At 31.8% G+C, this 12819-nt stretch overlaps 1 protein-coding gene across 3 annotated transcripts in view; it reads right to left on the reverse strand.

Annotated features, from left to right (window-relative positions):
* Positions 1 to 2103: 2103 nt before the first annotated feature.
* Positions 2104 to 12819, reverse strand: part of LOC108688621 (peroxidase-like) — a 35199-nt gene continuing 24483 nt past the window's right edge. For all 3 annotated transcript variants that reach the window (XM_018194958.1, XM_018194957.1, XM_018194956.1), the window contains exons 5-13: positions 9141 to 9317; positions 7594 to 7790; positions 7207 to 7390; positions 6704 to 7043; positions 6456 to 6612; positions 4766 to 4939; positions 4492 to 4690; positions 3901 to 4006; positions 2104 to 3809 (exon numbers count right to left, since the gene is read on the reverse strand). In XM_018194958.1, the coding sequence (XP_018050447.1) occupies positions 3722 to 3809; positions 3901 to 4006; positions 4492 to 4690; positions 4766 to 4939; positions 6456 to 6612; positions 6704 to 7043; positions 7207 to 7390; positions 7594 to 7790; positions 9141 to 9317 (1622 nt within the window). In that variant the 3' untranslated portion in view covers positions 2104 to 3721. The remainder of the gene's footprint in view (positions 3810 to 3900; positions 4007 to 4491; positions 4691 to 4765; positions 4940 to 6455; positions 6613 to 6703; positions 7044 to 7206; positions 7391 to 7593; positions 7791 to 9140; positions 9318 to 12819) is intronic.

Consider the following 12819-nt stretch of genomic DNA (forward strand, 5'->3'; position numbering starts at 1 on the left):
AAATATTATTCTTTAATGTATTATCTTTTATACAATTCGATATTACAATTATAATAATTATTTACAATACAATATACTTTTATCATTGCTTTAAAATATAATAAAAATGATAACATAGAAGCATAATTAATAAACATTTTTGTAATACGAGATTATACGAAAACGTATATCGAAAATACATTCGATAACACAAATTTTTCTAAACCAATGTGTAATGAAATATTGATAAATGCAGAAGAAATACTAACAACTATTAGATCGTATTTAATTTAATTATTTATTATTAATTTGCGAATATAAAACTTAATAATATCGCAATAAAAAGTCATTATAATATATTTATAACAGTACTTTCATCGCGTTCAAGATAACTATCTCAATAATTTCATCATATCAAAATCTCTCCGCCTCGTGATATGCTGATTAGTATCCGATACAAAGAAGAACAATTTAAGTTAAGTTAAAAAGTTAAAAAGTTAATTAATTTTAATTTAATTTAGTTACATTTTAGACTCTTCACTTTTTAACTTTATTTAGTTACATTTTATCCGTAATTATTAATTTTTTTGAAGTTTCAGACATAATACGCGGCAATAGCGATAGCTTAAAATGAAATGAAAATTACAAAAGTGAGTAAATTTAATAGGTGTTTGACCAATAAAATTATAAATATTCTAGTAAATTTACTCACTTTTGTTTAATTTTCACCTCATTTTAAATTACAATCGAGCCTCAAATTTCAATCTGTCAGAAACCGTGTATTTCGATGTATCTAGTTTCTGAAAATAGGTTGAAATCTATTATTCCTTATTACTATTGCTACTACCTCGTATTGTGTCTGAAGATTTAGTCATAAGTACCATAGACCAGAATTCATAGCCGAATCTTATATGTAAAACTGCTGAATTGTATTAGAATTGGAATGTGTTAGGATTTAATGAGCAGAATATATTTATATAATTATATTCCTATAATATGTACAGTTGATAAAAAGTAATTTATTTATGTATAATATTGCTTACAAGTGTTACTCGATATAAGTCAAGCAATTACAATAAAATAATCGTATCTTTCAGTATATATATTTAAATACAATGTATAAATTAAAAAATTAAATTAACGAAATTATTGACTGCAACTAAATAAATTGATTGTGTGTGTGTGTGTGTGTGTGTGTGTGTGTGTAACAATTATTAAATTTATTTTAAATTGTTAATTAATTATCTTTTACAAATTTTATGTAAGTTTTTAATATAAAATATTCTTTGATAACGTTATGCATGAAAATATTCATAAATTTATGTAAAAAGGTAAAAAATTAATTTTTTAATATAAGTTAGTTTTTTATATAAAGGTTTTTGCTATATTTTCATAAAAACATTCTTCATCTTCTTAAGAGTGAGCGTGACAAAACACACTGGTCTACTATGCTAGAGATCCCGAGTTAAATTCCCGGTAGAACCAAAATATAATAAATATTGACAAAAGGGGACCCATCCCTTGACATATGTTATCAATGTCATGACACATGCCTCCTCTCGGAAGGAACTCAATAAACGAGAATGGATCAAAATGGATTGAAATTTTTTTCTGTCCGAATGCGTATTTTAAATAGCGAATACTTTTCTTTGGATTTAATTGAATTCAATTGGATTCAGTTAGATTCAGTTGGATGCAATTGGAATTAAAAAACTACATTTCCTATTCAAAATTTTGAATTGAACAGTATTCACAATAATTGTGTTTTTGCACAGAAAAAGTTAATACTATTTTTAGATTGAAAGGCATAGAGATATGCTCCATGCAATTCCTATAAATGAATAAAAATGCATTCAGAATTGAAAAGCATTCATTTTAACATTCGTGAATCAATATTTCTGAAAATCTGAATCCACTTCAATTCATTTCAATCCATTCTTGTTTGCTAGGAAGCGACATATTCCATCAAAAGTATCTTTGCCAAACAAATAGAAGCAAAAAATGAACAAAACCAAGCTATAAATAGAAGCAATAACTTAATGGAAGTTTGATATCATGGATTCTATGGAAACATTAGAATCTATAATATCAAACTTCCATTAAGTTATTTTTTTTCTTTTTATTTATAGCTTCTTTCTATTTATAGCTTGATTCTGTTCACTTTTCTTTTCAGAAGTGAAAGATGCTTTTTATTTCTTTCATATTATTTTGTGTTTCTGTCTCGCGTACTAATTTATATTTAATTTTTTTTTTATATATTATTCGCACGAATATTTGTATTTGATTTACAGACCCCTTTATATACCACATTTATTGACCAGACAATCTCTTGTAAGGGCAAAATAACTGACTAATTATAATCTTGACGATATCTTATGACCTAAGTCTTTTGTTTTTAATAACGAACGATAATTGTCTTGTGACTCATGTCTTAAAGGTGTTTAGAAATTAGTGATAAGTTTTTCGCACATGTGATAGAATGGACTAAACTAAGAAGAAGTCTTCTACTATAATTTTATAATTGTCACTATGGTTAACGAGTTATTAACTTAAGAAAATAGCCAAATTTGCCCAGCCCACCGTCAAATGCAAGCGCGCAACAGGATAGTACCCGCCTTGCCGCAATGCATTGCAAAAACGTGCCTTACGTGCCGGCGGACGCGCGCCTCGCCGCGCGGGGCGAGTATTATCCTGTCAAGCGATATACGAGGTATCACACCTCGTATATACATTATTAAGATTTAGATGATTATTCACAAGTTTGTGCGTTACTATAAAGACAAAAAGACTCGTAATTTTGAGATTAGAAGTCAACCAATCTGCTAAAGCTGATGGAAATAATATGTTGCAGTTTATTGAGTGCAAGCATGGCGTAGCAAACAGCGCATTGGTCTGCTATACTAGAGATCCCGGGTTCAATTCTCGATAGACAATTTTCGCTCGTAGGAAGTCCCTTCTTGGAAGGCAATGGCAAATCGAGTAGTATACTTGCTTTGGAAACCTCTCTACCAATTCGTCGTTCGGAATCAATTGTAGATCCCATATAACTGTATACCACCAGCGTGTGTACCACAATCAGGCATATGAGAGAAGTACCATGTTAGGCCACGAATCAATAGGACTAAGAAGATATTACAGTTATCGTTTAAATAAAAATCATGTACTTCTACATTCTAAATCATCACAAATTGTTCAGTCGCTGAGTTTTTTAACTTCAACTTCAATACAATCGTCTACAGAAACATAAGTACACCAATAATATTCTCATGTCCCACTATCCCCACACAATCTCAATCATACGCATGAGACTAACTGGATGCGCTTATACATATATGTTCGACTATATATTATCAAATCATCGCTTCGCGAACACAGTTCTTTAAAAGAAATCGCAAAGAAAAGTCAAATAAAGTGCTGATTTTTGCAAAAATCAGTCTTGTTGTTTATTCACTTGTAATCGTTGATTTTTCACCTGAGTCATTCGATCCATTACAGCTGCTGAGTATTTTCTTAATCGACTAGTCACGTGTTTTCCGCTGTTGCTCTGCCTTTTACTGCCTCAATTTCTTCGTCAGAGCGTGCACGACATCATTGCAGTACTTGTGATAATTCTGATGAGACTATTACGTAACCTCATACAATCACTTCTTTTACATGCCTATTTTATGCGTAAGTCTTCTTCCCGAAGCTCACATTCCGGACAAAACGGACTGTTGTGTGACCAGTCAATTAATTAAGGACTTCAACGATATGCTTTTGCCCTCTCCGCCCAAGCAAAGAGATCCACGCTAGGTATTGCCTCAAAGTCTGTGCAGCGTCTCAATTCGTTTCTGAAGTATTACAGAAGCGATATTGAATTAAGCGTATAATAAATATTGAATATTTCATTAGTTAAGCTGTGCCATAAAATTTCGAACTTACCCTGCCTGCGGTTTGAGGAATACATTGAGCTGCATATGCGTAATGTTATTGCCATTATCGCAGAATATCCGTGCTAAGGTGACGTTGCGTAGTTGAGCCAATTGCTCTAGAACAAAAAAAAGATAATCAACCGAGCTTGAAAAATTTTTCTATAAATTGGTAAAAAAATTCTCATATATTTTCATAATATTTTTTAAAAATGATTGTATTTTATTTTACATTTTATTTTACATTTACAGATTTCTAAAGTAATAAATTTTAAAAGAATATACTTTTAAATTTTTTTAGATTTTATGAATTCTTTTTTAGAAATTATAAAATAAAACATTTTTTTAATCTTAAATTATTCGCACATATAATATAAAAAAATTTTAGAAAAACGTTGACTCTTTTTCAGCACTTTTAAAAAATATTTTAATTCGTATAGAGAATCTGAGAAATTTTCTAAAATGTTATAAAAGTAAAAATATAAAACTTCTGAAAAATTATATAAGAATTTTTACCAGGATAAATTTTGATCGAGTAAAATTTTTACCAGAGCGAGACGTATGATTTGAAACATTAAACAAATGTAAATAATATTAGGCGTACCAGACGTGAAGGGATGCGGTTGCGTCGCTGAGTCATAAAAGAACCTATCAGTACGTCGGGATCTAGAGAATTGCTCGTAAATAAGACAGCGGAAGGTCGGGCCGATCATACCGTCGTCTGCTGGTCTTTCTGCCATACCACCCACGATAAGATCGACGTCATTGGGATGGGAATAGATTGTGCGAAGTTTCCTCATCATCTAGTAACCGAATGGTAATAATCATATATTGATAACCATAAGAATATCAAAAGAAGCGGTTTGTTTCAATCTTACCTCCATAGGAATGTAGTCTAGGAAATCATCAAAAGTCCTAGCAGCAGGAAGTCCACAGTATCTACGATAATAATTGTAACTAGGGAGACCATGATCACGGCCACGTGCAATGTCCAAACTAACGGCATCCAAACCTAAATTATTTACATCGCTGGCATACAATTTGCTTGTCATCTGTAATGCAAGGACAACAATATTATAAAAATTTCTTCCTAATCAAACAAGTGTTTTTATATACTCTAAGAAAAAGTACAAATACTAGTTGACAACTACACAAATTTTATATGTAGACTTGATATGCAGGGTATTCAGTTTATTGACAATGCGCTGGCTAGCCAGCATCGAACTTCAAAGCAAAATATTTATGATCACAAAGCAATATTCTATATTTGATGAGATATGGAGGATATCATATGTATTATGAGTTGTTGAAACCAAACGAAACAACCACCGCCTAATATTATCGATAACAATTGGAATATTTGAATGATAATTTGATGCAAAAACAACGACGATCAATTATTTCAAATCGCCGAAAAATGATTCTTCTCCATGATAACACTCGAATGCTCTATGTTGCTACAGCCATGAAACAAACATTCATGGAGCTCAAATGAGAAGTGATTCTCTCGCACCTAGCGTATTCTCCAGACCTGGCACCAAGAGCTTATCTGTTCTGATCGATGCAACACGCTCTGGAAGATACATACTTCCGTAATTACGGTAAAGTCGAAAATTGGATTGCCAAATGGATTGGCTCAAAAGATTAGAGAGCCTCAAAGGGAGAGAATGGCAAATTGCATCATGTGAATGCCCTCGTTCAATCAAGACGGGGATCATGTAACTAGTTTTCTCCAATCTCTTCCATGTCTATGGAGTTTTGATGCCATGTTCAATCAGAGAAGACATTACATGATGCAGTCACTCTTTCCCCTTGATTGAAACTCTCTACAAAAGACAGACCATTCTTTCTCATGGAATTCAACTTCCGCCAGAAAAGTCATATCTTCGGAGAGTAAATATTTTGATTGAGATTTCACACATTTTGTTATTGAAATAAATGTTCAAAAAACACAAAAAAAAACAGCGATTTTCAATACAATTCCCTGATGTATAAAAATGAAACAGCATTATATAAAATTATAATTATATGTAATTGTAATTATGTATTTTTTGTATAAGGTTATATAAATAAATAAAACAATTTTTTACTGGGAAAATGTATTATTTTTGTTTATTTCATTACCAGAAAGAAACCTGAGAGAAAATATGAAAGCTTTTTTCCCGTAACGCAAAATGCCTTCGTGCACTATTATCTTCTGCAGAAATAGATGTAAACACAACAATATCCATTTTTTTATGATACTCCTGATGGCTGAGATTGTTGAAATTTCTATTAATTTTATTTAAATTTGTTATTTCATTTATTTCCATCAGAAGCATCGTAAAAAAATGAATATCGTTGTGTAGTTTACATCCATCACTTCTGTAGAGAGCAGTAATGCGTGAATAGAATTTTATCGTTACAGGAAATTACCGGAAAAAGGCCCTCATGTCGTCTCTCAAGTTTCTTTCTGCAATTACGCGCGTACATTAATTCTACATATAAAACTTGTAGAATTAATGCTACCAATATGTTTCCCTCTAATTGTAAGTGTACGAGAGAAAAAGTATTTAATACCATACTTACATCTGAAATGAGATTAATGTCCATCTTCTGACTAGTTTGAGTAGCAAGACCACGGAGCAATCCATCAAACACTTCCTCCGTTTCGATTATGCGCGGATTAAAGAAATGCTCCGCTAGCTGTAATGTTTTATTCTGTTGGCGAAAATTATCCGGCATACTAAAACAAAAAAATTACGCATATTTCGCTATATTTGCGCTTTATAAATAATTTGTAAATAAATAGAATTTATTTTCGGCATAGCACTCACCTTAGTTTTTCCTGCATCAGCGAATTCAGGAAACGTAACGCTGCAGTGGCAGCTTCGTTGCTGACCGCCGGTTCATCATCAGAATTATAGTTATGACTGTAACTATTTCCTATGAGACCGATAGCTCGAGTGTACCTTCTGCCCAGAAGAATGGGCAACCACTCTTTGTATGTAATATGCTGAATTTCAGCGATTACAATGCGCCTGGTCTCTTGGAACAAAATCTCGTCCGACCATTCCGGATTCAATCTGGCAAGTTTGTCAGCGACACGATTATGCTCACGATGCCAAACCGTATGAATTGCAGCTAACTGAGGATGAACGTTCACACGATCATCACCTGGTCGACACATAATTGTTAAAATGTAAAACTTTTTGTGACAAATATGTTATATAAATGCTTAATTATACGGAAAAAATGACTTTGCTGAAGTATCTAAAAATTTAGCTAGATAGAGATTTGAAAGTAATTTTGTTATATACATATATAAGATAAAATTCACCGGAATTATAGCAGTTCTCTCCGCATTGCGATGTGAGTTCGATTTCTCCTCTTGGCAAGTACGTGTGATTATTTCGCATGTCAATGCGAAGATGTCCGTCTTCGAAAGTGCGAAGTTCGCGAGATTTCTTCGGAGTAGAACCGTAAATCGTAGAACCGTCCAGAAAATGGCTTGCTTGATTCATCTACAAATTATATGCGAATTCATATAATTCTATATAAATCTAAAGTCATGAATTATAACTAAGCAGTAAATGATAGTTCTAAAAATTTTGAATTGTTACTAAGAAGTCCTAAATTTTTCAAATCAATTTTCTTGTACATTTTCTTAAAGGAAAGGAAAATCTTTAATTCCAACAATCTGATTTAATATAAAACAATTACCTACCTGTTCTACAGGTCCAAAAGTGCACTCCGATCGTAAGACTGGTAACGACCGAACGTAATTCATGCATCGAACGTAATGGTCGCCGTAAACGGGATCGTGATCTGGTACGCTGATCGGGGCACAATCTGGATGAACGTGACGCGGTGATAAAGAATCTCCATCCGATTGACAGCAAGAGATTGGTTTTCTCGTTGAAACTACAATGTATTAAGACATAATTTTTTTAAATACAAAAATATAATAAAAATAAAACAACAGCATTTCCTATGTTCTTAAAAAAATGATAAAAACAATGTACAAAAAGATGCATAATCCGTAATGTGTCAAATTTACGACGAAGATTATTATTATTATATATAAGATAATTATTATATATATATATATATATATCGTACTCACAATCAGTCATGTGCAGACAGGGTGGATTAAACTGATTGTGAGTATGAATCTTCATGCAATTACTTCACGCATTTACAAATTCATCTTATATTAGGAAATCCATAAGAAATCACTAATTTAAACATAGAAATACATAAACCAGATTATGTCATTTTCTGATAAAAATCAGTAAATTTTATCGTAAATTTCTTGCAATACATATTTAAAATTGCGGATGTAAACAGATAACATTTTTATCTGGGAATCCAACTATATATCATGAAATAGAAATGCTTATATAATCGGATTTAATATTTACTTGCATGAACTTAAAGCTGGCTTAAAGCCAGTTAAACTAATTTGTCCATATCTACCCTGATGTGAGCGTATGTACTTTTTATTTAAATATAACTGGAATTTTTAGCAAGGCTTTTATGCTGTTTCATAGAAGAATAAAAGAATAGAATTTGAATTTATTGTTTTCAGAATAGAGGCAATGCTATCCAATTATGTAATTGTATCAGCAGCGCGTTAAGATACATTTGAGCAACGAGTAAATCACCTATCTAACATGCGGAATTTTTCGATCATTGTTTTGTAATTACTGACACCACTGAGGATGACTTGAACTAGTGCGCGATTAGACGAATGAACGATTATCATACACAAATTCGTCACTTATGATTACTCTGATTTTAGCGAGCTCAGACGCGCGCAAGCTCTCAAAATGATACGCTTGGCAGAATAGTACGAGAGGCAATCATAATGCTTATAGCATAAATATTCTGTTTTATAAATAGCGAGTACAGTGTCGAAATGTACAGTATATATAATTATATTTGCAAATTTGACACATTGAATTGTAATTAATTTTGAAGAAAAAATTGTATTTTACTTCAGTTACCGCTCTTTACGGCTCTCTTTTTGTACAAATGTTTTTATATTTTTTAAATTACTTATTTGCGTCAACGAGAATTATTTTTACAACTGATATAACAACGTGTCTTTATTTCATATATTATCCATTGATATATTATTTATTTATCCAATTTTCAATTGGAAGAAACATTATTTATTATTCTTTCAGTCTCCGGCAAAGTTTAGAACTGCAAATATGATGTAACAATATTTTATGAGTTTACGCTAAATTTATTCATTCAGTTACTTACTCATCTTACGAACTGGTGTATGAGCCATGTCATGAGCGATGAATTGGCTCCATTCCATCACAGCCAGTGTCCTGCTAGCATCCGATTGATTATTCGCGATAGATAAAGTGGCGCTTACAAGCCTTGGACTTGGTAGTGGTTTCTTAGAGTGTCCGACACGTCTCGGTTCTTGGATGCCTGCTTCCCAAACCAAACATTAGATCTTTGTCACGTAAATAATTAAAAGTCGTAAAATCGGAGTAGATCGGTGCTCTATTTTGATACGCGACGTAACGCTTTACTTTTGCAAACCATTGAATCACGCAAGCAAAATTATAAAATGATATGATTTCGCGACGTTGATTCGTAAATCGATTCGTAAATTGACAATCAGATGAACGAATGATCATCATACATAAGCTCGTTACTTATGATTACTCCGATTTTAGCGAGCTCAGACGCGTGCGCGCTCTCAAAATGATATGCTTGGCAGTGCAGCACGAGAGGAAACCATAATGATTATAGCATAAATATTTTGTTCTAACTATAAATAGGCGAATGCAACCGCCGACTGTGCTAATCTTATGATAATCCTAACTGTACCTACAACTGTACCTGCCTTCTCCGCGCGATAAAATACAGGGAACGATCAGAGGAGTATAATTGCGTCGCAAACGTATTCGAAACGAGAATCGTAAATAGGAATTATTATCACTAGAGGGTCTATATCCTACATTAGCGGAGACAATTTCGCTCCTGGCGCCTGATCGGTCCCTGAAGGATCCTAAATCTCGTGCTGCAATGCGAGGCTGCTAGCAAGTATTGCCTCGATTATATCGACTTCGACGTTCTGATGCGTTATCGAACGACGAGCCGTCTGTTGTGTCTCTGTTAAAGCATGACAAAGACGCGATTGTGTAACTGCAATCTCGAAATAATGGCTTGCAGGTCTAATCGACGCCCTGTCATCGAAATTACGGCCGCTCGAAAACGCTCGCAGAAACGTCCTTGTGAACTTATCTATATACATGATCGAGGAAGGCATTCGAACGAATGAACCAAGCTAGGAAGAGATATCGAATGTAACTTTAAATGTGTCGAAAATGCACTATAGCAGAAATTCGTCGATAATTTCTAAATCTAATAATTGATTTATTACAAACAAGAAATTTGCGCACTGAGAAAAAATATAATGTGATAACAACAGCACGAAATATTACAGCAATATTTTAATAGTACGCAATATTACAAAAATTGCTGCAATATTGAAATTTTAATATTTTATTATTTTATTGGAAATATTGCAAAAATATTGTGAAATAACAAATGTAATGTTAATATTTTGTAGGAAATATTGCAATACATTGTTGCAATATTATAATTCAACACATAAGTATGCAGTTCCGCCATGAGATGAACATGCTTCTAACAAGAAAATTACATAACAAGAAAACATCCAGGAGGTCTATAAGAAGGCATAAAACGAGTTCGCAAAACGAAAATTAGTAACTTTCTTGGAAATTCTCAGCTCTTTCAAATATTTCTAGGCCCCCAAATGTTTTTTTATCATAACTTTATATCATGTATATTATTTTAAAATGTCATACTAAGCAATAATATTTTAGCAATTAATAAAACTGGATTAATTATTAAAATGTTGCATAATATTGCAAATATATCTGTAATATTTTTCTAAATATTGCAAAATATTATAGCAATATTCAATTTTTGCGGACTAGGAATATCATTAAAATATTGCAATCTCTCAAAATAATATTGTTGCAATATTGCTGTAATATTTTGCTGTAAGGGCAGTATTACACAAATTTTATAAATAGAATTATGTAGTTGAATAAATTATTCTCAAGTACACAGTAATCTCACATTTGCAGTAATAGTATAAAATAACTTGGTGAATTTTTTTGCTCGTTTATACGCATTTAAATAGGGTATAAAAAAACCGACTGAATTTTGAGCAAAGATATTTGCATTAAAATTATTTTATTAATTAATTCAATCAAAAATGGTTTGACTTATTTAGTTTTCATCAGTTTAACATATTAAATAATACTCCAAACTCCAAACTGACGCAACATAATTCTAAGAAAAAAAAAAAAAAAAAAAGAAAATCTAATGATAATTCAGTCATACATTTTCACGCAATACATTTAATACGTTTATCAATTACAAACACTGTAGATCTAAAGGTCGTACCAAATCGCACCGACAATGCCAACATATTTCAATATTAATTTATATTAATAAATTAAATAATAAAAATTTCGTATGACTTCCTCAAGATTTCTTAATGTTCTCTTCAATCTTCTTACTTTCAATAGTTCAAATTTAAAATCCTTAATAATTTTTTTTCTTTTTAACATTCTTTGAAGAATCACCCGTCAGAGGCGCGAATTTTATCCGAGATATTTAAAATGTCCGTTGCTTGCTAAAAAGTTCATGAAATTGTTACTATTACAATAATCAAATAGCAAATTTTTTTGTCAGTAATTTATAGAAGAAAGCGTGAAAATAAATCTGTAACGTGTAATTTCTAATATGTAAATAACGATCTGTTATCTACAGATCGACTGCTTTAGCCACGATCTCTAGATTAGCATTTGTAATTAATAAACAATATCAGTTATGTATATTAAGGTAATTGGGCTAAAAGTATATGATAGAATTATTATTAAGTCTTCCTTTTTTAGAATTATATAAGTTTGGAGTTTAGTTTAAAATTAAATTATATTAATCCGGTTAAAAAGAACTGAAGACGGAGTAAAGTTAAAACGTTTTTAATTGAATTATATAATGTAATTTTATAATGAACATCCATGTTCAAAATTCAACAGTTTTTGTACCCTATTAAAATATAAAATATAAAATATAAAATAGCTTGTTCAATATTAATTCTACATGTAAAACTTGTATAATTATTGATTTCATAGTTGCTATCATTGTGTTTTTCTCTTCGAGTGTGCTGTATGCATGTGAGAAAAAAAAGCATGCCATTTGATCAAATTTAAACTAGAAATACTTATATTTTTGCTTGGAATTATACGTAACAATGCGTTGCATTTGTTACATATTGAATGGTATAATTAGAATTATTAAATACAAGTGGATCGCACACTCCCAAGCCGAATCCTCTCATTCGTGTACCTTCGCGTGAGCCACGTATTGTCGCAAATTGAACAGAAAAAACTCGAACTAGTGTTACATAATAAATATGATACATTATTAGGTATATCCGAATTAGTTTACATACACATTCTACTGCTGGATAGAATCTCTCGACCGGGGCACCCTATTGTAGGCAGTATTATTCACTGCTACACTCAGGCATTTTATGCTCTATGTGCCTTATCGCACAACAACTGTAATGCAAATCACAGAATATAATTTGTTAAGCCAATCGACGAACGTTTATCCATTAGCGCCAAGGATCAATGTAAGCGTGTTTATGTTTCTATATGTATGTACGTTATGTATACATATTATATGCATTCATGTAGTTGTATATACCGCACGCGCGCTCACACACACATAAAGAACACTCTAAAAGATATAAGTATTGATTAGGGATGTATTAAAATCATTTTACAAATGTGTTAATAATTATACTTTAAACAAACTACACACACACACACACACACACACACACACACACACACACACACACACACACACACACACACAC

This window comes from Atta colombica, unplaced genomic scaffold, assembly GCF_001594045.1.
Source record: "Atta colombica isolate Treedump-2 unplaced genomic scaffold, Acol1.0 scaffold236, whole genome shotgun sequence".
Classification (NCBI taxonomy): Eukaryota; Metazoa; Arthropoda; class Insecta; order Hymenoptera; family Formicidae; genus Atta; species Atta colombica.